This window comes from Mytilus trossulus, chromosome 2 (genome assembly GCF_036588685.1).
Source record: "Mytilus trossulus isolate FHL-02 chromosome 2, PNRI_Mtr1.1.1.hap1, whole genome shotgun sequence".
Taxonomy (NCBI): domain Eukaryota; kingdom Metazoa; phylum Mollusca; class Bivalvia; order Mytilida; family Mytilidae; genus Mytilus; species Mytilus trossulus.
Genome location: NC_086374.1, coordinates 43760209 through 43786799, shown reverse-complemented (window position 1 = coordinate 43786799; position 26591 = coordinate 43760209). Strand labels below are relative to the sequence as shown.

General features: G+C 33.4%; 2 protein-coding genes across 2 annotated transcripts in view; both read left to right on the top strand.

Annotated features, from left to right (window-relative positions):
• The first annotated feature begins 3258 nt into the window (after positions 1-3258).
• The window catches only part of LOC134707311 (multiple epidermal growth factor-like domains protein 8), a 61889-nt gene continuing 38556 nt past the window's right edge, over positions 3259-26591 (top strand). The window contains exons 1-13 of the mRNA XM_063566959.1: positions 3259-3643; positions 4583-4746; positions 6565-7726; positions 9058-9197; positions 9898-10050; positions 11460-11652; positions 12217-12389; positions 21482-22159; positions 22853-22956; positions 23477-23754; positions 24259-24490; positions 25495-25709; positions 26394-26535. Coding sequence (XP_063423029.1) covers positions 3439-3643; positions 4583-4746; positions 6565-7726; positions 9058-9197; positions 9898-10050; positions 11460-11652; positions 12217-12389; positions 21482-22159; positions 22853-22956; positions 23477-23754; positions 24259-24490; positions 25495-25709; positions 26394-26535 — 3839 coding nt within the window. The 5' untranslated portion in view covers positions 3259-3438. The remainder of the gene's footprint in view (positions 3644-4582; positions 4747-6564; positions 7727-9057; positions 9198-9897; positions 10051-11459; positions 11653-12216; positions 12390-21481; positions 22160-22852; positions 22957-23476; positions 23755-24258; positions 24491-25494; positions 25710-26393; positions 26536-26591) is intronic.
• LOC134707312 (uncharacterized) lies at positions 15119-19242 on the top strand. The gene is made up of 2 exons (XM_063566960.1): positions 15119-16730; positions 19105-19242. The coding sequence occupies exon 1, from the start codon at positions 15134-15136 to the stop codon at positions 16715-16717; it is 1584 nt and encodes a 527-aa protein (XP_063423030.1). The 5' UTR covers positions 15119-15133; the 3' UTR covers positions 16718-16730; positions 19105-19242.

Below are 26591 nucleotides of genomic sequence, written 5' to 3'. Positions count from 1 at the left end.
ATTGGCTATGGCCTTATGGCCTTTATGGTCATTTGGCTCTTCAACTCCTAGTTTAGGTTTCTATACATCCTTGGGCTTCAATATTCGGCTTTGTGCGGTTCTTGACGAAGATAAGTCCAGAAAAGAGCTTCAGACGCCTGAAATCAATATAATGCTGTTTTCATCTGTTTCAAGCACTGGGTTGATACTGATGCTTGTGGACAATCAGTCACTGTGGTATCATCAGGTGCTGACATAATTCACAACAACGTTATCTGGCCATGGATTTAGAAATTATTTAGAAACTGTCAAACTCTTAGATAAAGTTAACCTTATATGGATTTTGCTTTTCTTTTATAGGTCCGGTTTGGTCAAATAGCTCTTCAACTGTTAAGATTCTTATACATTATTGGTTTTCAATAATCGGCTTTTCAATTGAGAGTTTCTGGTAAAGATAAATCCATTATTTTCTGTTATGTTTCTTTTTTTAATACACTCGTACGTTTTATATATTCGGTTTTCAGCGTATCATATACGTTCATATACATTTTCTCTTTTTCTATCGTTTTTTGAAAGCTATGTTATTATGGGATACCAATTTAACATACACCGAACGACGGAGCGAATAAGTTTGATCTAACAAGCAATATAAATAAAGTGAAGATGTCTATATAACATAGACGTTACATTTTATTATAACAATTATGTAGGAACAGTGTCAAAAGGATAACTCTGCGGGAGAATTTTCTTTCCTGAAATAAAGATTTTGCTTCTATTTTTGTATTTTACTGAAAATATATAAACTTTGTTTTAGAACATTCCTCATAAAATTTTGTTTAAATGCTCTCATAATACAGCTATATTTTAGCCAAATATAGATTGAGGTAAATTAGGGTCATTGCAATTATCACTTTTTGAAAAGAAACTTGGCAGTATAATCTTTATTTGCAGTATCGTAGGTGTAAAACGAAAGACAACTCAGATATTTTCAACTTAAACCAACAATAATTGATTCGTTGAACGAGGTGCGTCGGAACATCGATATATACTGCATGTCCTCCAAGATGCGGATGTAAAGGGGTGATGGCAAAGGCTCCTGTTTCTATCCATTGGCAGGTCGACTATCCATAGATATAGAAGTGCCTGTGGGTGCATGATGATGCCCGCCCTCTTATGAACCTTCACATGGGATAAATGAAAATAGACTTTTTACAAATATCACTCCAAACGTCGCCCCCTTTTAAAATCCCGGACACTTGTTTCTATCAATTGGAAGGTCGACTGTCCATATAAATAGAAGCAAGTGCCAGTGTCCACACCTTCTGCCCTGTCAACCCAGCTTTGGATGAAATTCGTCTCAAAGGTTTGTAATATCAGTGCCAGTCTCGAATATTTACGAAGGACCGCTGTCCTTCTGTCCTTTGTATTATACATTATATAAAAATTTGCGTTGCACTATCGAGTTTAAATTTCTTGTATTACCAATAAATAGAAATCGTGTACTAGGAAAAACTTTAGAATATTCCATATAATCGAATTAAAAGACATTAACTATAAGAAAATATTTTATTATCTAAAATTATTTTTAAAAAAACCCAAAAAACATCAGAAATACTGGACTCGAAAATTAAGGAAACGTTTCATGATATCGTCTTTGGAAATAGCATTGTCCTTAGATAATAAAACGGTGCACATCAAATGGGCTCGTGTCTATTGGTATTTTGTGTCATGGGGTTTGTGTCTCACTGCCGCATGACCTACAATTCCTCTTATTCAAACGAGTAGGTTACACATTCCCCATTTCAATTCTCAATGTTATTCAACAATAGACTGGTGTCTATGTAATAATATGTCAGGCTCGAAATCGCCACTAGTATAAGACAAAATATTGCCAAAGATTTCCCATCAGGGTTGTATTTCAAAGCCTAGAAAAGCGGTAAACAACCAGAGAAAGAAAACATTGTCAAAAGTTCTTAAAAATGTGATCTCAAGCATGTTATCAACATTTATTGGCATATGATATTGATATCCTAGGCTGTTAATATTATCAAAAATAGGAATAAACCATAGATGTCATTATGTTATTGAAATGGTAATTTTTTACATAGATAGAAGTTCTACGGTAAGTTAAGTTATTGCGGGTACTATCAAAGACATTTCTATCTATATATACGTACACGCCAATGTAATATCTTAACATTTCGATAACAAATTATTAAATATTTTAAAATTAGTTAAAATGATGTAGTCCGTGCTAGAACTAGACTACGGTCACACTTGTTTAGTTTTATAAGAATGGTGTGGTTGTCTATTTTTTTCTTGTTTTTCGCATGTTAAAATGACTGATCATTGTAAAAATAAGGAGATGTGGTCTGAGTGCCAACAAGACTACTCCAAACCAAGACCAACTGACGTAGGAGTTTACAGTGAAAGGTCATCGTAGGGTAGGGCCTTCTACATTGAGCAAAAAAACAAAACACAACAATACCGGCCGTGCATAGATTTAAGCTTTAAAGGTCACGAACTGACGATTGCACAACTGACGGCCTGATATAACTTTGTAAAAATTAATCAACAAAAAATGAATATGTTTTAACACCCAAATATTCTTATTTTTTCGGCCTATTTTTCTCTATTTTTTACTTTTTTTTCATTTGTCTGTAATATATAGGAATAGGTTCATTCGTTATTGTCCCTTTTGTAAACCCGGTCATCAAGACCATGCACGTACACATATACTTTTGCCCTCTGGCCTTTGTTAGTTTAACGTTTAACTCCGAAGTTGAATGGCTTTTTGCAAATTGTTTTTTTTGGTTATGTATTTTGGAGATTTTGAAATTTTGATTCATTTAAATGAACTAGATGAGCATACATTTTAAATTTTTTCAGTCTCGTCTGTTTTCTGCTTTTTTGTCGGGTTACTGTTGCTTTGACACATTCCCCGATTTCGTTTTAAATTTTAGTTGAATTTAATAAACTTTTGGTACTTTTCTTTTGCAGTGGGGTTTTCCATTTCCAAGTACTGATAGAAGGGAGATAATAGCCACAACCAGCGACATATAGTCTCTGCCACAACCAATATGGCCTTGATAGCTTTCCATACATTATTCAGTGCATGCAATTAATGTTATGGTTTTTTTGTATTATTAGCAGAAAAACATTATTTTTTTTAATTAAAGACTTGTAAATAAAAATAAAATGAATAAAAATGAGTAGCATTGATAATTCTTTAATATTTTGTTAAATTATTAATTTACTGCGGTCCTGTTAATAGTTTATTTTTAGAAGACGAAAAACATCTGATTAGTGTTTATTATGTCAAATTTTTCAGATTTCGAGAAACCTACAGTTGTAAGACAGCAGCCGATTACAGAATACAAATTATGAACATGTAGCAAACACACATTTTCGGTCCCTCTTGCCAGGGAACTCCGAAAATGATAAAACAGGGCTAAAAAGATGAAGATGCTGGGTTTTACGTTCTGCATCTTTGTTTTGAGTTCATTATTATTTTCGTGCAGTTCAGTCCCTCAAACATGTACTGGCAGGGAAATATTCACAAACAAAAGTGGGACAATAAGAGGTGGAGTAAAGAATGAAACAATAAGAGCTGGAGAAGAGAATAAATATAGCAATTATTCCAGATGTGAATGGCTTATTGATGGTAAATATAACAAGTATACACTGGGTACATGTATTTTGCAAATAAATCCTCTATATGGCATACATAAGATGATGTATCAAATAAGCATATTTAAAAAGAATCGAGGTACATGCAACTAAACCTGTTTCTTACATGTACCATTCACTTTCTCAACCCTGCCAACTAATGTTTTATCTAAAGCAATTTAGCATGGCTTGACGTGTTACGCCATCATTGGCTGATCTATTTGACGACAAAAGAGTTGATTTCAGCTTCTCCATTGTGAACTATCTATTTCTATACATGTATAAAATGTAGCAACATTCCAGCAGCGCCTGTATACAGAGTCTTAGATGTTGCAATTGATACAATACTCCCGGGCTTGTATTTCCTATCATGATTTCCTTGATTGAGAGTTACTGCTCACAAGGAAGCTATTAAACCAAGAGTTCCAAATTTCGAAGTTAAAATCGCCCCTTCGTAAATTTTACAGAAACACCATCACAAATTAGTTGACCATTATGGAACAACTGTTTCAGAGATGATATTGTATATATGTTCCTTTTAAATGTTGTTACTACAATCCCCATCCCTTTTCACGAATGTGACCTACCGAATTAGACTATTTACTGGGTTTGTAATAACTTGAGCAACATGACAGGTGCCACATGAGGAGCAGGATCCACCTACCTTTCCAGAGCACCTGAGATCACCTCCAGGTTTGGGTTTTTGTTGCTTAGTTTTCTATGTTGTGTCTTGTAAACTATTATTTGTCTGTTTGTTTTTTTCTTTTTCAACCATGGCGTTGTCAGTTTATTTTTTCGATCTATATGTTTGACTGTCCCTCTGGTATCTTTCACCCCTTTTTCAGCAATCTTCACTATAAACTTTTGAATCTACAGGTTAAAAGAAATTGATAATGATTAACACTTATTAAACATTGCTTTATTTATTTTTCAGCTGGGTCTTCAGACAAGTCTATCCTGCTGGAGTTTTCCTCTATGGAAACAGAATGTTCCTATGATTTTGTGATGATATACGATGGAAATTCCTTCAATAGTACCACTTTGGCCACATATTCTGGGAACACATTACCCAAACCAGTGTTAGCAACATCTGGTTATGTAAGTAGACGGTTTCATGTATGACTAGAAAATAGAAATTCAATTCAAGCAATCAATTTCAACACATGATTAAAGTACATTTACATGTAGTAGTACACAGGGAAAAAGTATTGTTAAATGTCTATGTCATAACAATATGGAAATGTGATTTAATTTGATTGCCAATGAAACAAATTATACTAAATGATGCATGTGAATAAACTTAGCTACTATATAGTCAACAGTGCTACAATGAAAAAAACTAACTACTGTAAGTATATATACATAAAAAGGCCCTACCCATCATGGCAAATATTATTGTACAGGAAAAAGGAAATGTCAAACAAAACAAAAAATGATTCAGTTCATTGGTTAATTATAATTAGTCATACAAAATAGCTAGGTCACTCTATTTTAATTTTTAGGTCTTTATACATGTTATAGACATAGTGAGATATATCATTAGTTGGAGCAATTTTAAACTATCTAAATAAAAACCAGTATTTTCTAATTGTATAATTTTAATAAGAATGGACATATTCTTGTACATGTGACACTATAATGTGTGATATTAATTTTACACATATTACCTATACAAGTGAATCATTTGTATTCTAAAAAATGATTAAGAAATAATTCATGGGGGCTTGAATATATCGTGATTTTACCACGGGTTGGCCCTTTATGACAAATATTTTACCCTGAGTGATAGCGAGGGGTAAAATATCGTCATAAAGGGACAACCCGTGGTAAAATCTAGATATATTCAAGCCCCCATGAATTATTTCGATTCTAATAGGTCAAATACGGCAATTCTTTTGGATCGAAGCGCCCTGGGTGGAGGCAAATATTTGCCATTCCCAGAAATAAACACACTATTAAATTGGCGTAAAAGAACGGAGCAAACTGAATTAGTGACATGCTTAAACTATTTAAAATAGAATATATAGATAGTTTTGAATTAATTTAAATGATAATTTACTTATATGTCTTAAATGTTTTAACAAATATGGCTTATTACACATTTTAGCATCGTTTGTTTACGTTACCATGTTGTGATGATTTTTGGTAATACAAGCGTGTATTTTCCCGTAAAATGCTCATATTCTAACGTCATCGTTTTATGACGTCGCAAACTCATTAATAAAAAAGCGTATGACGTGGGAGTACGATCGGAACAGCCCATGCAATATATTCAAATTTTCCCACGGGTGTGTACTCAAAGCGTTTGAAGGACGTCATGTTAGAATAATGAATATACATGTAGGGATACACTCTTATTCATTGTTCTCCCTTCAAATGTCATTTATGTCACCCAGTCCAGCAACAAAGTCTACAGACTTTAAATAGCAGAAAAAGAATAATTTTTTTTTTCATTTTCTAAACATACATGATGATATCTTTACTTTTCCTTAATCTATGATCACTCCATAACAAAACTTTTATATAAACTCAATTTGGGCCAATGTAGTTTGCATTTATGTCTTCTCCAAAAGTAACATTTCCAGGCGGAAATGTACAATGTATATTATCATGGTCATCATGACATGACTATAGAGTTTGATAAGCAAGAAATGATAGAAAAACTCAATAGGGTAAGGTTTTTTCATTCAATCTTGTTTTGTTGAAAATGTAGAGGGTGCCCTTATTATTTTCATAGTTAATCTTTAACTTACTCCATACTAACATTCAATTTTAATTCAAAATCCAATATTAACTGACTGACTGATAAATAACAAAATTAAATGCTTCATATCAAATTTCTGTTGTAATATTAATTTAGTATGAATTTGTTGTAAATCAAAAAATATGAATTGAAAAAAAATATGTCTATTTCAGATGCTGATATACTTATTTAGTGATAGGAATTATAATTTAAAAGGTTTCGTTGCTAACTATACATTACAAGACTGCCCGTACAATTGTAACCGAAATGGTACATGTGCCAACCATGTTTGTCTCTGTGATAAAGGATTTGTAGGAGAATTCTGCGAAAAACAGTTGTGTCCCAATTCTTGTAACTCTCATGGACAGTGTTATCAAAGTGGCTGCCATTGTGATGGGGGATACATCGGAGATGATTGCAGTTTGCCGATTGGTCGAATGGAAGATGATGTTCGTTGGTACAGTTTATCAAAATCTAGTCAGAACTTTACTGCAAGATTTGGACATACTAGTGCATTTATCAAAAGTGTAAATTGTATATATACTTATGGAGGTTTTAGTCTTTATCGTATTTTAGATGATGTAGTGCGATACTGTTTGAATTCAAGCATGTGGGAAATTGCAATAAAATCAAATCCATGGCCGAATGGGCGGAAAAACCATGCATCTGTGACAGTAGACAAAGGATTCTATATCCTAGGGGGAGTTTTAGACAATGGTTCATATTCAAATGATTTGTGGTTTTATGATACATCTTCTGACAATTGGACACAAAAGGCCACAAATAGTTCACTTCAGTTAGAAAAATTAATGGACCACACATTGACATATGCTAATGGATGGTTGTATGTAATAGGGGGTAAAAAGGAAGATGGTTTATTCTCGTCTGACATTTTCCGCATCAATGAAACAGACTGCGAAAGTTGGGAAAAACTGAAAATGTCAGGTGATCGACGACTCAGTCGTATGGTGTCTGGTCACACTGCAGTCTTTCATTCTGTTTCCAACACGATTTTAGTGTATGGTGGATATCGATCAAAATACTCTAAATACGTTGTGCTTTCTGGTTATGTGTATGCATTTAATTTACAATATAATGTGTGGTCCGTTATAAAAAACCCACAAATAGTAGAAGAACCGACGTATAAACATCGTGAAAATCATATTCCAAACAAGCGAGCACACCATACATCTGTAATTATGGGTAATTATATGGTGGTGTATGGAGGTAATATACACATTCATCAAGAACTGGAGACGTGCTATGATAATGAGATATTCTTGTATCATCTTGGCTGTCATCAGTGGGTCAAGCATCCATTGTTTATGGTAACTGGTAAGTCAACATAGAAATGTATACACATATTCCATTTGTTCCAATTGATTTGTTCCAAAACAAAGTTTTGCACCATGTACATGTATATATATAATACACTTAAAATTATTATATATATTACTTCAAAAACGTCCTGGCAATTGAGATTTTAAACTGATAAGAAATAATTATACCATCATCATGATCATGGCATGTACACTGTACATGTTCATTTGTACAAGTTGTGAAATCAAAAACAAGTGTATAAATGATGGTTCAGCATATATTGTTTTTATGCCCAACCTACCATAGTAGAGGGACTATGTTTTCTGGTCTGTGCCTCCGTTCGTTCGTCCGTCTGTGCGTCCGTTCGCTTCAGGTTAAAGTTTTTGGTCAAGGTAGTTTTTGAAGAAGTTGAAGTCCAATCAACTTAAAACTTAGTTCACATGTTCCCAATGATATGATCTTTCTAATTTTAATGCCAAATTATAGTTTTGATCCCAATTTCATGGTCCACTGAACATAAAAAATGATAGTGCGAAGTCCAGGTTAAAGTTTTTGGTCAAGGTAGTTTTTGATGAAGTTAAAATTACATCAACTTGAAAATTAGTACACATGTTCCCTATGATATGATCTTTCTAATTATAATTCCAAATTAAAGTTTTGACCCCAATTTCATGGTCCAATGAACATAGAAAATGATAGTGCAAGTGGGGCATCCGTGTACTATGGACACATTCTTGTTTTTTTCTCAAGTAGCTCAGTCTTAACAGATTAGAGAGGAGTTTTAATAAGAGGGAAAGCATTTTATTTTCAAGTGTCTGATCAAACAGTAAATTTGAAACATGTACAATGTAGTAAAATCTATAATCAATTAGCAATAATTTCAACTGACAATAAAAAAAAATGGGCTGGTTTAACAGCTAAAGAGGGACGAAAGATACCAGAGGAATACATGTATTTTTTAGTTAAACTCATATATCGAAAATACACTGACAACGCCATGGCAAAAAAAGAAAAAGACAAACAGTCAAACCATAGTGCACATGACACAACATAGAAAACTAAAGAACAAGCAACAAGAACCCTCCAAAAACTAGGGGTGATCTCAGGTGCTACGGAAGGGAGCAATATATGATACAACAGCAGATATCATCATGATGATAGAGCAACACAAATTTACTTTAAACTAAATCAAATTGATATACATGTACATATCTTCCAGTTTATCAAATGTTGATTAAATAAACATGATAAATACACTATGATGATAAATTCATACATGTATGATAAACATGATAAACACAAGCATTAATTTCTAAATTAACATCATTTTTACAAAACAATTTCAGATACTCATGGGAAGAGAAGATTTGGTCATTCAAGTGTATCAGCCTTTGGTAATATAATGTTTGTAATAGGAGGCTACAGAGGGGGTGTTCTTGGAGATGTAACGGCCTTCAAGTTTCCACCTACAATAGCCCCAGCAGAGGTTTGTGATGAATGTTTGTCTATCACAGACAATGTAAATGTAAGAAGATGTGGTATGAATACCAATGAGACAACTCTCCATCACTGTTTAAATGAAGTGGATATAAGTAATTGAAGACAACCTTACAGCCTTCAAAAATGCTGCTATAAAAGGCACTGACATAAAAAAAAGTGAAACAATTCAAACAAGAAAAATAACGTTCTAATTTATATCAAATTAATTTGCTTTAACACCCTTAACCTGGGAAAGTGGTATAACAGTTCAACAGAACAATCTGTAAAAAAATTAGTTGCAATTGACTTTTACAAACTCTAAAGATCAGTACAGTGTAACCATTTAAAAAAAATTATAATGAATTTTCAGAACAGTGTATTGTAACCCACCTAATTTGACACCTGAGTATTCCAGCATCCTGCTGTAACCGACACATTTTCATGATCCCAAAATATGCATAACCTTGCAGAAAAAACCTATGTATTGCATCATCCTGCTTAATCTGACATTGTTTTCTGTTCTCCCAGTGTGTCAGGCAGATTACACAGGTTACACTGGGTTTATCTATTTTGATGATCTTTTTCAACTTTTGAGTTATTGACCATTTATTTTATTCTCTTCATGATTCAAAAGTTAATTTTTAGTTGCATAAATAGTGAAAATTTGATAACTTTATTACATTTATCTTTAAATGTTTCATTTGTAGGCTGAGTCAGGAGAAGATACAGATTATTGCAAACAGTACACAGATGTACAAAAAACAGATGTACAAAAATGTATTGATGATATAGAGTGTGTTTTGTGTACTGCAAGGATTGACACAAGGCGCACTGGTTGTGTACACAGAACAAGGAAGAGGGTATATATTTATTATTTTGTTTACTGTAAAATTTTGGGAAACAAACATTTTTAAGAAGAGGGAATGTGTCCTGGCAACTTTATTTTTGTCTGATCAATAAATCTTAAAGGTAAACTATGTATTTGAAATCCTCTTGTCTTTTTATTCTCTTGTCATCACCACTTTGCGGTTCACTGAACATGTATCTTAAGATTTTTTTTGTGTATGAAATCCGATGTTTGAATCGTGGTGTAATTGTCAAAACATGCAATTTTTGCTAACAAAGTATAACTAATAGATTAAGTCCAAAAAATTAAAATTTATAAAAAATTAGTTTATCAACATGATTTAATGCAAAATTTAAAAAGGTTTTAAATGAAAAATCGTCATAACTACATTTTATGATTGATACCTGTATCTAACATTCATTTCAAGTATTTTGTTGAAGAAATAATGTAGATTTTACGAATCCATTTATGGTCCCTGTTTTACCATTGTAAAGTCAACAATTATGAGCACGCTGATGTGCACAATTTGAAAGATGCACTGCCAATTTAACAGTTTACATCCGAACATCAAATTCATATCAAAGTAAATCGTTTTTTATACGACCGCAGAAAATGGAAAATGTTTTGGTCATATATTGGTATCACGTTTGCGTCATCGTCTGTGGCGTCCGAATACTTTTTCTCAAAAACCTTTCAACCAATTTGCATAAAACTTTGGTTAATTGTTTATATCTATTGATGTAAGCTACCTTTCGTTTTTTATAAATTTTAGATTTTATGTTTCAAAGTTGAGGGGTTTTATTCATTAAAAATTGGGATTTTCCAGTTTTCGGACAACAACTCAAAAATGTTCTCATGGAACTTTGGTGAATTGTTTATATCTATTGATGTAAGCTCCCTTTAGAATTTTATAAAATTTAGATTTTATATTTCTGAGTTATGGGGGTTTTATTCATTGAAAAAGGGAGGGATTTTCCAGGTTTTGGACAATTACTCAAAAACTCTTTCAGCAATTCTCATGAAACTTTGTTTGTTTTTAGTCTGACAACACATTTATTAAGTATTACAGCAAAAAATCCAATTAAATATAAATTCAATTCATACATCTAATTTCAAGTTCTTTGACTACATTTATTCAGAAACCTATATACATGTATGTCAAATATATAATTACAATCCAAAGTCAGACCTGTATCAAACTTGAATATTTTGTCCATTTTCCCCCCAACTGTTCAGGATTGGACCTCTGCGGGTGTATCCAGCAGCCCTCGGCAAAGCAGTTTATTATGTCTTTGTCAAAGGGTTAAAGTAAATATTTCGTACAAATTTTATGAAAATCAAACGAACCAAATTTATTAGAGTCAAGGTGTTTGGTACCACCTTTGATAAACATGAACTGTATATGTATATTTATCATTGTAGGAATGTGATTCCAGTAAGAATCCAATCTTAGTAGATACACCCTGCCAAGGAATCTGTTCATCTTTACTGTCATGCCAATCATGTTTAAGTCACGGACAAGGAATTAACTTGATGTCGTCATCACCTAGCAACAGAGTATACCAGGAAGAATGTTCTTGGTGTGTGAAAAGCTCAACTTGTACACAGACAGTTGGTAAGTGTAGTTATACTTGTGGATTGTATTTATATGTGGTGAACCAACACATGGGAGTGGAGATTTCAGGTAGGATAAGGAGTTTATTGCACTATGATCTGTAAATAAGATTTGTCCTTGGAAGAGGATTTCAAGTAACATGTTAAATTTTTTAGTAATGGGGGGATTTAGTTATCCTTCAAGCTCAATAACTTCACGTATAAAAGATTTTAAAACTAAATGCGCAAAAGATAATTGCGGTTAGGTATAGATTCTATTCCTTGTTTGCGTTTTTCTAATTTTCTTCTTGACCAAGGTTTTAGAGAAGAGTAATAACACAAGCTCATATTTAATCCTATCCAAATGTATGTATTCAGTAAAAGATTACTTAGTGGTTAATTACAAATTTCTCAAAGAAAGAATGTGTGTTATGCAGAGACTTTGTAAATCCTTTCCTGTCAACCTACATTCATAATCCCTTGAATAGGAGTCTGCTGGTAGAATAAAAAACAAAAATAAACACTTCTGCAGTTCAACTGCAAAACAATTGCCTGTGTAAAATAGATTTGATATATGTATTTTTAGATCCTGATGAGCTTTGTCTGCCTGGAGAGGATTTCATTTCTGGATTGGATGGTTGGTGGGGATCAATTAATCCAAGTTGGAACTCTATAGAGCAGTGTACAAACAATGACATTCCAGCAGGGATACAGGTCATGTACTACTACGAGCCAGATAACATACTGCAACCAGATCAAGTAAGTACTGTACAACTTGGATTTCTACCCTCCACATGGGGAGTGGACCTGAGTTTGCAATATTTCAAGATTGTCCTAAATGCCACTTCTTTTCTTTCATTCTACAAATTTAGCATATAGTACATCAGAAAAATAAGTTTAGGTTTGGTATTTGATATTTTTACAAAACCAGAAAAAAAAATCTATATGGAAAGGACATATTTAAGTTGGTTTTGTTTGTCTTTTTATACGACCGCAAAAATTGAAAAAATTTTGGTTGTATATTGGTATCACGTTGGCTGCGTTGTCGTTTTCGTCCGAAGACATTTGGTTTTCCCACTCTATCTTTAGTAAAAGTAAACAGAAATCTATGAAATTTAAACACAAGGTTTATGACCATAAAAGGAAGGTTGGGATTGATTTTGGGTGTTTTGGTCCCAACAGTTTAGGAATTAGGGGTCAAAAAGGGCCCAAATAAGCATTTTTCTTGGTTTTCGCACCATCACTTTAGTATAAGTAAACAGAAATCTATGAAATTTTAACCATAGTCTATGACCAACAAAGGAAGATTGGGATTGATTTTGGGAGTTTAAGGCCCAACAGTTTAGGAATAAGGGGCCAAAAACAGATCCCAAATAAGCATTTTTCTTGGTTTTTGCACAATAACTTTAGTATACTAGTAAGTTAATAGAAATCTATGAAATTTTAACACAAGGTTTATGACCACAAAAGGAAGGTTTGGATTGATTTTGGGAGTTTTGGTCCCAATGAATTAGGGTCCAAAAGAGTCCAAAATTATACTTTTTTTTTGTTTGATTTCATCAAAAAATGAATTATTCGGGTGCTTTGATATGCCAAATCTAACCGTGTATTCAGATTTTTAATTTTTGGTCCTGTTTTCAAATTGGTCTGCATTGAGGTCCAAAGGGTCCAAAATTAAACTTAGCTTAATTTTGACTAAAAATTGAATTCTTTAGGATCTTTGATATGCTGAATCTGAACATGTACTTAGATTTTTGATTATGGGCCCAGTTTCAAGTTGGTCTAAATCGAAGTCCAAAATTGTTAGATTAAGTATTGTGCAATAGCAAGAAATTTTCAATTGCACAGTATTGTGCAATAGCAAGAAATTTTCAATTGCACAGTATTGCGCAATAGCAAGAAATCTTCAATTACACAGTATTGTGCAATTGCAAGAAATCTTCAATTGCACAGTATTGCCCAATAGCAAGACATATCTAATTGCACAATATTGCACAATAGCAAGAAATTTTTAATTGCATACATGTAGTTTTGTGCAATATCAAGAAATGTTCAATTGCACAGTATTGTCCCGTTTTCAAATTGGTCTACATTATTTAAAGGTCCAAAGGGTCAAAAATTAAACTTTGTTTGATTTCATCAAAAATTGAATATATGGGGTTCTTCAATATGCTGAATCTAACCATGTATTTAGATTTTTATACGACCGCAAATTTTGAAAAAATTTTCGTCGTATATTGCTATCACGTTGGCGTCGTTCGCACTCTAACTTTAGTAAAAGTGAATAGAAATCTATGAAATTTTAACACAAGGTTAATGACCATAAAAAGAAGGCTGGTATTGATTTTGGGAGTTTTGGTCCCAACATTTTAGGAATTAGGGGCCAAAAAGGGCCCAAATAAGCATTTTCTTGGTTTTCGCACTATAACTTTAGTTTAAGTTAATAGAAATCTATGAAATTTTGACACAAGGTTTATAACCACAAAATAAAGGTTGGGATTGATTTTGGGAGTTTTATTTTCAACAGTTTAGGAATTAGGGGCCAAAAAAGGGCCCAAATAAGCATTATTCTTGGTTTTCGCACAATAACTTTAGTTAAAGTAAATAGAAATCAATGAAATTTAAACACAATGTTTATGACCACAAAAGGAAGGTTGGTATTGATTTTGGGAGTTTCGGTCCCAACAGTTTAGGAATTAGGGGCCAAAAAGGGACCCAAATAAGCATTTTTCTTGGTTTTCACACCATAGCGTTAGTATAAGTGAATAGAAATCTATGAAATTTAAACACAAGGTTTATGACTATAAAAGGAAGGTTGATATTGATTTTGGAAGTTTTGGTCCCAACAGTTAAGGAAAAAGGGGCCCAAAGGGTCCAAAATTAAACTTTGTTTGATTTCATCAAAATTGAATAATTGGGGTTCTTTAATATGCCGAATCTAACTGTGTATGTAGATTCTTAATTTTTGGTCCAGTTTTCAAATTGGTCTACATTAAGGTCCAAAGGGTCCAAAATTAAACTTAGTTTGATTTTAACAAAAATTGAAACCTTGGGGTTCTTTGATATGCTGAATCTAAAAATGTACTTAGATTTTTTATTATTGGCCCAGTTTTCAAGTTGGCCCAAATCGGGGTCCAAAATTAAACATTGTTTGATTTCATCAAAAATTGAATAATTGGGGTTCTTTGATATGCCAAATCTAACTGTGTATGTAGATTCTTAATTTTATATTAATTCATAATACTTACGTAATTGGAAATTACATTAGGATTATCTCCCCCTAATTAGTATTCACACCGCCGATCGCGCTTTAAAATATCAATAAAGCGCTCAGGTATATCGACTCCCACCACGCATGCGTGATTCCCCAGTCTTCTTCTTCGGCGAAAAGTGTTCACACGCTTTATTTTTTCCTCTCGGAAATGTAACTTTTTTGATTTATATATCGTGTATTTTCATAGTTTATTTTTAAGTTTTTGAGATAGACGCTTTTCATTGTCAACATGGCAGAAGCTTTCATTACGGCCATTAATTCGGCAAGTGAAGAAGCAAATTCTCCTAAAGCTACTCCGTCTCGCTCTGATAATAAAAACGAGAAATCGTCAGGTAAACAGACCGGAAGTCGTAAAAAGACGACAAGTAAGTCTCGTAAAGCTAGCAGCACGTGTGCTAAAGAAGTATCAGAGGAACCGGAGACAATGTCAACAACAGGTTTGTCTGTAAACATAGAAAATGAATTGAGGGCAGAAATTTCTAGTGTCAAAGAGACCGTTAATTCGGTGAATTCTCGAATGGACATTTTTCTACCTCTTTTCGAGAAGTTCGTTTCACAAACTGTCACTTCAGGTGGACAAATAGAAACGGACAGAGAAATTGCCACTTCAGGTGGGCAGAACATTTCTCAGGACTCGAGGGACATTGCCACGTCAGGTGGGCAAAATTCTCTCAGACATGCTAGTGTTGCAAATCATGATAATGACATTGATGATGCAATTTCCCTTCAACCGGATAGAGACGAAAGAAGGGGTCTTGATTTAGATTTAGATTCTGATAATGAATCCCAACATTCTTCTGTGAAAAACAGTACACACAACCGTTTTCAGAGATATTCGGTAGTTGATAAGGACTCTCTTGATACTGAAAATGTCAGTAGAGATATCCTTGGTGACATTTTTGGTGAAGATGCCAAAACTAAACCAGACAAATCTGAAGCTGGTATTGTTCTGGATCAAAGTCAGATTAATATTTTGAATCAATCATGGCACTGTGATAATCCTTTATTATTGTCAACTTATAAAGAGGAATATAGGGCTAGTTTTCCAGTGAGTGATAAATCAGCTGATATTCTTAACTTACCAAAACTAGATGACATTACTCAAACTTTACTGTGTAAACGACATGGTCCTAATGCTGGTAAAGCTCATAATAAACTTTTTTCTAAACCTGAGAAAATTTTTGAAAATATGGCTTTCAAAGGTCAGTCAGCAGCTAGAATGGGTTTGATTATTACGGCATACATGCAACAAGCCTTAGGTTCATTAATGGAAAAACTAAATGATTCTGAACCAAATATTGATTTACTTGTACAAATGGTCAAAGATATTTTTGCCATGTCAGTGAAATCTATGGATCAAACAGCTAGAACAGGTGCATTTCATCATCTGATCCGTAGGAAAGCCACTTTGTTAGATACAGGTCTAGAGGACATAACAGAGCTTAATGATAAGTTTTTATCTCTTAAATTGTCAAGTGATGGTGTTCTTGGGAAAGATTTTGAAGAGAAACTGAAAAATCGTTCTGAGACAAACAAACAAATCAAAGATTTACTACCAGAGTTAACTCGTAAATCAGCTACCTCAACTTCAAGTTTTAAAAGGAAGAGTGCTATCATTCATACTAGCCAAGACACTAATGGTCCTAAAGTAGCTAAAAATGACTTTTCCAATTTTCGCATTCCTAAGGTAGCAGCTAAACCTAGTGAAAACAAAGGTGGATTTAAACCTAATTTCAGACGCTTTGGTTCTGGTAGAAAAGAGGCTGATGGTGAAAAGAAAGGTTCTTTTCGTGGCAATGGTAGATCTAAATGACTACAAAAAGCAGGTAAATATTTTATGTCAGAATCCAGAGATACCTGTAGGAGGTCGTTTAAAATTTTTTTGGCAAAATTGGGCAAAAATAACAAACGACAGTTGGGTTTTAAAAATAATAAAAGAGGGTTACAAATTGGAATTTTCGGGGAAAATCCCACAAACAGGAATAAAGAAAACAAATGTTCCTGCGAAAGATTTACCTATTCTGTTAACAGAAATAGATCAACTTTTTGGAAAAAACGCTATAGAAAATGTACCTGTAAAAGAAAAAAACTACGGTTTTTACAGTACGTTTTTTCTAGTACCAAAAAAGACAGGCGATTTGAGACCTGTCATAAATTTAAAACCTCTAAACAAGTGTCTTCAGAAAAAACACTTCAAAATGGATTCTCTAAACAGTGTCTTAAACTTAGTACAAAAAGGAGATTGGGCAATTTCTCTCGATCTGAAAGATGCTTATTTCCACATACCAATTCACGAAACACACAAAAAGTATCTAAGATTTTGTGTCAACAATCAGTGTTACCAATTTCTGGTGCTGTGCTTCGGTCCAACATCAGCACCACGAATTTTCACAAAAGTGTGTTCTGTAGTGGCAGCTCATTTACGAGCCCAAAATATTCGTCTAGCAACTTATCTAGACGATTGGTTTTTGCTAAATCAGACCAAAAAAATGCTGATTTCAGATCGAGAGAAAACGCTAAAACTCCTAACAAATTTAGGATTTGTAGTAAATCTAGAAAAGTCAAGCCTAATTCCAACACAATCAATAACATACATAGGAGCACTGTTTTCTCTAAAAGAGGGAATGGTTCGTCCTACATCAGAAAGGGTGTCAAAACTCCTTTCTGCAGTAGAACTTATCTTAAACAAGCAAAATCAAGCAACAGCAAGAGATTTTCTACAATTATTAGGTATTATGGCTTCATGCATAGAATTAATTCCAAATGCAAGACTCTTTATGAGACCAATTCAGTTACACCTCCTTTATCATTGGAAACCAGTTTGTCAAAATCTAGGAATAAAAATTCCTTTTTCGAAACATCTAAAAGGTCACCTCAGATGGTGGTTAAAAATAGAAAATTTGGTCATAGGCAGATCAATAACACCTTGGGAAACGTCAATAACAGTAACAACAGACGCATCAAATTCAGGGTACGGAGGTCACATCAACAACAGTCTCATAGTTCAGGGTACATGGTCAGTAGAAGAAAAACTTCTCCACATAAATTCTTTAGAAATGGAGGCAGTTTTTCTAACTGTAAAACATTTTCTCCCAAAATTGATAAACAAAAATGTTCTTATTCGGTCAGACAATTCAACCGTTGTTCGTTACATAAACAAACAAGGAGGCACTCGTTCTCCCCAGCTATGTATGAGAACTTGGAAACTTTGGCAATTAGCGCTAGAAAATCAAATTTTTCTGAAAGCTGCACACATTGCAGGGAAAAAGAACATTCTAGCAGACCATTTAAGCAGGGTAAAAATTCAACCAACGGAATGGTCATTAAACAAAGAGATAACTCATGCAATGTTTCAGATTTGGGAGACACCTCACATAGATCTTTTCGCCTCTGCGAAAAATCGACAAACACAGATCTATTGCTCCTGGAACCCAGACCCTCAGGCTTATGCAATAGATGCTCTAACAATTCCTTGGAACAACATGTATGCATATGCTTACCCTCCAATTTGTCTAATACCAAAAATACTACAACACATGACAAAGTACAATTGTCAGTTAATTCTAATAGCCCCACATTGGCCGCGCAGACATTGGTACACAAATCTTCTGAAGTACATAATAGATTATCCAAGGAGCCTGCCAGTCAGGGAGGATCTATTACACCAGCCAAAAACAAACATATTTCATCCAAATCCAGCAGTATTCAATCTGACTGCATGGTTTTTATCGACAAACAGTTTAAAGAGAAAGGTTTTTCTAAAGAAACTAGAAAATTACTCAGAGCCTCATGGCGCTCTGGGACTCAAAAAGATTACTCTGTCAAATTTCGAAAATTCAATAGCTGGTGTAGTAGACGGGAAATTGATCCCTATAGTGCCTCTTTGACGGAGGCGGCTGAGTTTTTGACATTTTTATTCTCAGAAGGTCTTCAGTATAGAACCATAGCTGGTTATAGATCTATGTTATCCTCATTCCTAGCTCCAATTGGGAAAATTCCAGTAGGACAACATCCTTATATAACTCGTCTTATAAAGGGTGTTTTTAACTCGAGACCTCCAAAAGTAGTGCTTTTACCTGAATGGGACTTACCCTTAGTTTTAAAAAAATTAAAACAAGCACCTTTTGAACCAATGAAACATGCTCATTTGAAGTTTATTTCTTGGAAAACTGCATTCTTAATTGCAATTACTTCTTTCAGGAGATGCAGTGACTTACAATCTTTGTGTATTGGAGAAGAGTCGATTGTTGTGCAGAAGAAAGGGGTAACTTTTGTTCGTCATGGACTATCAAAACAGGATAGACCAAAACATTTTGGCAGCAAGATTTTTATTCCGTCTTATCAATCAGATAAATTATTAGATCCGAAGCGGTCTATTTATTATTATTTGAAGAAAACTGCACCTTTTAGAAACTCTGACAGTGAGTTTGAGATCAAGTTGTTTTTATCTTTTATTGAACCGCATAAACCGGTTACATCACAGACTATTTCGTCTTGGATTGTTAATGCAATTAAATGTGCTTACAATGAAAAAGACAAAAAATTTCGTGCTCATTCTACAAGAGCCTTGGGCCCATCTTGGGCACTTTTTAACGGCGCATCTGTGAAGTCTATTATGGACACAGCAGACTGGACAAAGGAATCAACCTTTACTCGTTTTTATTTACGTCACATAGATGTTGAAGTTTTAAATTCTGTGTAAATAAGAATTTTGTATATATATGGAAGAAAATTCTGAAAAAAGAAAAAAAAAAGGAGAAAAATTTATAGAAAATGGAAGAAAAAATTTTAACTGTATAGTGTTGTGTTATTTATATCTGAACTGATGTGAAGAAAATACAGTATACAAAGTACAGAAAGATTCTTCAGCTGTGGATAGCTTAGAAATCTCCTAATGTAATTTCCAATTACGTAAGTATTATGAATTAATATAAAATTGGGAAATTTGTTCTCAAATTTTAATTTTATGATAGAATAATACTTACGTAATTGGCTCCCACCCACCTCCCCTTTTGAATCTTTTTTGGTGAACACTTTTCGCCGAGAGAGACTGGGGAATCACGCATGCGTGGTGGGAGTCGATATACCTGAGCGCTTTATTGATATTTTAAAGCGCGATCGGCGGTGTGAATACTAATTAGGGGGAGATAATCCTAATGTAATTTCCAATTACGTAAGTATTATTCTATCATAAAATTAAAATTTGAGAACAAATTTCCCAATTTTTGGTCCAGTTTTAAAATTGGTCTAAATTAAAGTGCAAAGGGTCCAAAATTAAACTAAGTTTGATTTTAACAAAAAATAAACTCTTGGGCCTCTTTGATATGCTGAATCTAAACATGTACTTAGATTTTTGATTATGGGCCCAGTTTTCAAGTTGGTCCAAATCAGGATCTAAAATTATTATATTAAGTATTGTGCAATAGCAAGTTTTTTCAATTGCACAGTATTGTGCAATGGCAAGAAATATCTAATTTCACAATATTGTGAAATAGCAATTTTTTTTTAAATTAAGAGTTATCTTTCTTTGTCCAGTATAGTAAGCAAGAAATATCTGCAAGAATTTTTTTTAATTGGAGTTATCTTTCTTTGTCCAGAATCAACTTAAATCTTTGTTATATACAATATACAATGTATATTCACTTTTTACTACCAACTGATAAATTTAAATAATCTTTACCATTCAGTGATAACAAGCAGTTTTTTTACATCATGTATTTAAATGAGTAGTAATTGTTGCAAACTCCATTAGAATATTTTAATTGAAATTAGTTTTGGAATAAGGGAAAGGGGGATGTGAATAAAAAATTGGGTTAAATTTTTCTCATTTGAAATTTCATAAATAAAAAGAAAATTTCTTCAAACATTTTTTTGAGAGGATTAATATTCAACAGCATAGTGAATTGCTCTAAGAGAAAACAAAAATTTTAAGTTCATTTGAATACATTCATTCTGTGTCAGAAAACTATGCTGTGTCAACTATTTAATCACAATCCAAATTTAGAGCGGAATCCAGCTTGAATGTTGTGTCCATACTTGCCCCAACCGTTCAGGGTTCAACCTCTGCGGTCGTATAAAGCTACGCCCTGCGGAGCATCTGGTTAATATTTAGGCCCTGTTATCAAATTGTTCCACGTTGAGGTCTAAAGGGTCTAAAATTGAACATTATTTGATATCTTAATGAAACCAAACCTAATAGCATGAATAGTTAAGAAAACAAAAGAAATATATACATTGAAATTATACAATCATACTGATTTTCATCTGGCCTGACTCATTTTGTCATGAAGAAAATAACAGCAATCATTTCATTGAAAAGTTAAAACGTCTTTTTATCAGTTTAATTTGTTTTTTTACAAATTAGATTTTGCTATTATAAAAGAAATATATGGACTCGCTTGCTTGTTTAAATATCAAAATACACTTGTTAGTTTAATCAGAGTATGGTACTGATCAATGGACTTCATTTTCCACCATCAACATTGCACTTTTACTCTGACATCTGCAAATATTGGACCTGACATAGAAATTATAATAGAATATCTCAGACATTTAACTGCTGTTAATTATTTTTTAGGTATTGTTTATGAACTCCTTTTCTGTGCCTATCGAAGACGTATTACCATACCATGGAAATATAGATGAAACAGGAAAATTAATCACCGTTAGAATAACTGGTTACATACATCCCTTAGACGCCCCATTAGTGTACGGCAGCAACATGCTACAGCTGTATTTATCAGGATCTGGAGACATTGTAGCAACATTGAATCTGAGCAATGACAGTTCAGTAAAAAATCAAGAAATAGTCATTCGCAAGTCAACCTATCTATTATCCACAACAAACTTAGCCAATCGAAAAAGTGAAAAGTTGTTCCCAAATACAACACGTGGACATAAATATTATGTGGCTGTCGAAGCAGAGAAGCGTAAAAAAGATAAAACATCCACTCTAAGCCTGCAGTGGAATATTGAGGTCAATGAAGATAGTGAAATAAGGGGTAACCACCATCACATGCCGAACCTTCATCCAATAACCATGGAATTTCTAGAACCATATAACAGTGTTCATTGTTCTATACACAATAACTGTTTGGCTTGTATGACAGATGCATCATGTGCCTGGTGTTCATCATCCTCCACATGTTTGTACAAGGGAGACAACTCTACTAAATGTAATGAAACATATGCAATAACACATCCTGAACAGTGTGACCTATGCCATGACTATCCAGACTGTTATTCATGTGTTACAGTAAGTCAATATTTCAAAACAGTTAATTTAAGCTTAGGTTTCAGAAATTTTTATATGTATTTGTTATTTTATTTCTGCGTTTTGGCACCCTTTATTTTCTGTAACAGTTTTCTAACTTCCAAAAATCAAATGTAGATCAGTTGTTTTCTTCAATCACTCCTACCTTCCTCCAACAATAAAAAATGGCCACCACAAAAAAAACAAATTTGTGTATTTGAATGTGTATTTAGTAGTGTAATTATGATTGTGTACCTCCTACATGATTAATTTGGGGGTGTTTCACATTAATGCATGATTTTGTATAAACTGTCATCTGGTCATAGTTGTATGAATGCTTATGAGACAAATAGCTACCAGAGTCCAAATGACGTTGGTGTATACAACTATATGTATGCATAAGGCAGGAGCTGGGTTTTTGTTTACAGTTACTACTGTAAATCCAAATTATTGCAATGTTTTTATTATTACGCAAAATGCTACAGGGTTATAATCAAAATACTTTCAACTCGCATTTTGAAATTTTTAATATGAATAAAACAGGATAGTCTAAAATGATAAAATCACAATGATAAATGCACACAATAATGGCTGAATTTACATGTACAGTAATCCTAAATTTTAAGGCATAAATTTGTATTTGTGTTATTTCTTTTTGATACTGCAAAAAAAATAATTCCTTTATTTCTATTCTAGGATGATTTGTGTGAATGGAGTACAAAATCTGAAAAGTGTATAAGACGAGGACGATTATTGAGAAATTTACGACAAATATCTGAGTGTCCACAACCATGTCATCTGTGAGTTTTAGTTTATATAACATGTATAAAAAGTACAGTGGTGGTAGTAATTTTTCGTATAACTACCAAGTTCTGAAATGATATTCAAATGGTAGAATATAAGACATTTACAGCTGTATAGCTTGCTGTTCGGTGTGAAACTAATCTCTGTGTTGAAGACCGTACCTTGACCTATAATGGTTTACTTTTATGAATTGTGACTTGCATGGAGATTTGTCTCATTGGCACTAATACCACATCTGCCTATATCTATTTAAATATAAAAAGTTTTAAGTATCAGAAAATCTTGACAGAATTGGGCTGTTTCATTGAAAAATACATGGTACCAATGGTACATGACACTTTAAAAATTGGTTATCTCCTAAAGAGTAAATTTTAGATTATCACTTACAATCCAAGTTTCCAAAAACTATTTTACACCCAACTATAGTTGAGGTTTCTATGGGCCTATGGTTTAAATAAAAGAGTCATAACATAGTACAGCATTTGATTATATATCATTGTCTCACTTTCATTGTAGGAGAAAAAATTGCAACCTCTGTGTAGAAAAAGACAAAGATGAATGTTTCTGGTGTGAAAATACAGGCGAGTGCTTTCCTTTCGCTCACTACATCTCTCACCATATGAGTGGTCAGTGCCAGGAATGGGTGGACAGTGATGACCTTCTACATAACCATACATGTCGGGACTGTTCCGTATACAAGTCATGTGATAACTGTTTGTCACGGTATGGATGTGGATGGTGCGGTAATGTGGACAATCGTATGATAGGAAAATGTGTGGATGGTGATTTTTCAGGTACGTACATTTATACAACAGTTTGATGCTCTTACTTTTATTATCATTGGATTCCAAATTTTGTGGGTACAGGGGAACCTCAAATTTAAATCTTTTAAGATTACAAATTTTGATAGGGAATGAGAGCTGACTTTGTGAAAAACCACAATATTGGATATGAATGATCATCTAAGTTATGCTCAAACCAAGAATATTGGTACCCACGAAAATAACTGAATTCACAGTAGATCAAACTGCTATTGTAATGTTATGAACAGCTTGAACCTCAGGGGACGAAGGGTGCTAGTTTACCCAAATTGCATCAGATTTTTAGGGCACTGCTGTAAAGCATATATGTAAACCAACCTCAAGCAACGTACAGCATTTTTGACAAATGTAATATAATCAGGCTGTTAAACATCCCCTTAAAACAAAATTCCTTATTTCTAGGCTCAACTCTATGAAATATTATGAGCATATTTAGACAGCTATTTTGTTTTTGATGTTAGTTCTTTATTATTTCAGGTCCAACACATAATCAGAACTGTTCTGTGATTGTTGCTGATGTAGGGAAAAAAAAGAACATCACAGTGGCTGATCCTTCGATGTGGATGTATGACAAATGTTTAGATGTGGATGAATGTACTCATGATGTATATGACTGTGACGAGAATGCTTCTTGTGTAAACACTGAGACATCTTACATATGTGTTTGTAACAAGGGATTCATACAGTATGGAAAAGAGTGTAAAAAAACGTATGTATTTTTTTTATACGACTTCAAAAAAATTGCGTTCATATAAAGCTATCATGTCATTGTTGTCCAAAGACACATTTGGTTACCGACAATAACTCATCATCGATGTATCTTAGACTATTTTGACAAAATAGACCCATACTGGCTTCTAAGAATGAATTTTTATTTCACTTTCATTAATTATGATTGAACAAGAAAAATCATATTTAAATATCTTTTAATATCCTAGCTAGTGCCCCTTTAATGTACTATTGTAATATAGCAATTACCGTCATTCCAAATATTCATTTCAGTAATGCAGGTCAATGTTGAATGTTTGAAATTGTTTTTATGCCCCACCTACGATAGTAGAGCCACCTGTGATAGTAGAGGGGCATTATGCTTTCTGGTCTGTGCCTTAGTTCATTTGTTCGTTCGTCCGTCTGTGCGTCTGTTCGCTTCAGGTTAAAGTTTTTGGTCTAAGTAGTTTTTGAAGAAGTTGAAGTCCAATCAACTTGAAACTTAGTACACATGTTCCCCATGATATGATCTTTCTAATTTTAATGCCAAATTATAGTTTTGACCCCAATTTTATGGTCCACTGAACATAGAAAATTATAGTGTGAAGTTCAGGTTAAAGTTTTTGGTGAAGTTAAAGTTGCATCAACTTGAAACTTAGTACACACGTTCCCTATGATATGATCTTTCTTATTATAATTCCAAATTATAATGTTGTCCCCAATTTCATGGTCCACTGAACATAGAAAATGATAGTGCAAGTGGGGCATCCATGTACTATGGACACATTCTTGTTACTGTAGGAGTCAGAATAACAAGAAATTAATTTGGTGTGTCAAAAATGAACTTAGTTTTTGGCAGTAACTATTACATGTTTCACTAAGAGCAGCAATAGCAAGCTGGACACAGAATCTAATGGAACTCTTTACATATTTTTTTTTATTATTATCTTTGGTATATGTTTAATGACTTTAAAAAATGCTATAATGATTTTTTGCATGTTTCAGGTGTTATTATGATTGTGTATATGGTAAATGTTCGGTTGATTATGAATGTCACTGTGACCTTGGTTACACGGGACCAGACTGTAGCACAGATTGTCAGTGTAATAACCAAAGTGTCTGTACAAAAGGGGTGGGGAAGTGTGATTCATGTCAAAACAACACCAATGGTAGCCACTGTCAGTTTTGTTTACATGGTTACTATGGGATACCATCAAAAGGTAATGTTGAAGAAAAGAAATATATATGTTCACTTGGTGATCCTTGACATAATTGTTTGGTCTCTTTTGGTCCCCATGATTGATTATAAACAAAACAAAGCTGTCTTATCAGTGTTGTACAGCAAAATTTTTTTTGATTGTTGAGAAGTAGTTTAAAATGTTCCTTTTGAATTTAAAAGTAGAAGTTTTTGTCTATTAACGAAGTTGCTGTATTAGATTTATTCAGCCATTATTAGATATATGAAGCCATAAGTATCAATAAATTAAATTCTTTGAGATTGCATTCAGTAATTGTATGCATTTTTGCAATCATCATAGAGATTTTGCTTTATTTGAATTTATAATTGCTGTACAAGTTGATAGTTTCTGTTAAATTGATCCACTGTCTTTTTCTGGTGAATTAAGAAAATGAACTAACACATAGACGATTGTCTCATATTCAATTTAGACAATTGATTCTAAAACAGAAACAGAAGATGCCAGGCAGACAATAAAAAGATTTCAGTTGAAAACAAACACAATATCAGGAATAGAAATAAAGATAAAAACAAAGGATAAGACTAAACAGTCAACACTTACGTATAAAACACAGTTGTGTCTAAAACACTACCCTTTTCATCCCTTCAAAATGATGCAAAATGTTGTTTTTTTACTTAATATGGGAAGATATTATTTCTTTTGCAGGTTGTAAAGCTTGTCACTGTAATGGTCATGCAGAAACATCTCGTGGTCAGTGTAGTAATGTGACAGGAGAGTGCTTCTGTACCCATAATACAGAGGGAGAACATTGCGAACGGTGCCAAGAAGGTTACTATGGAGACCCAAGGTTGGTACACTTAAGAATTAGCTAAACAAGTGTAAAACAATATTCTTAATAAGCAG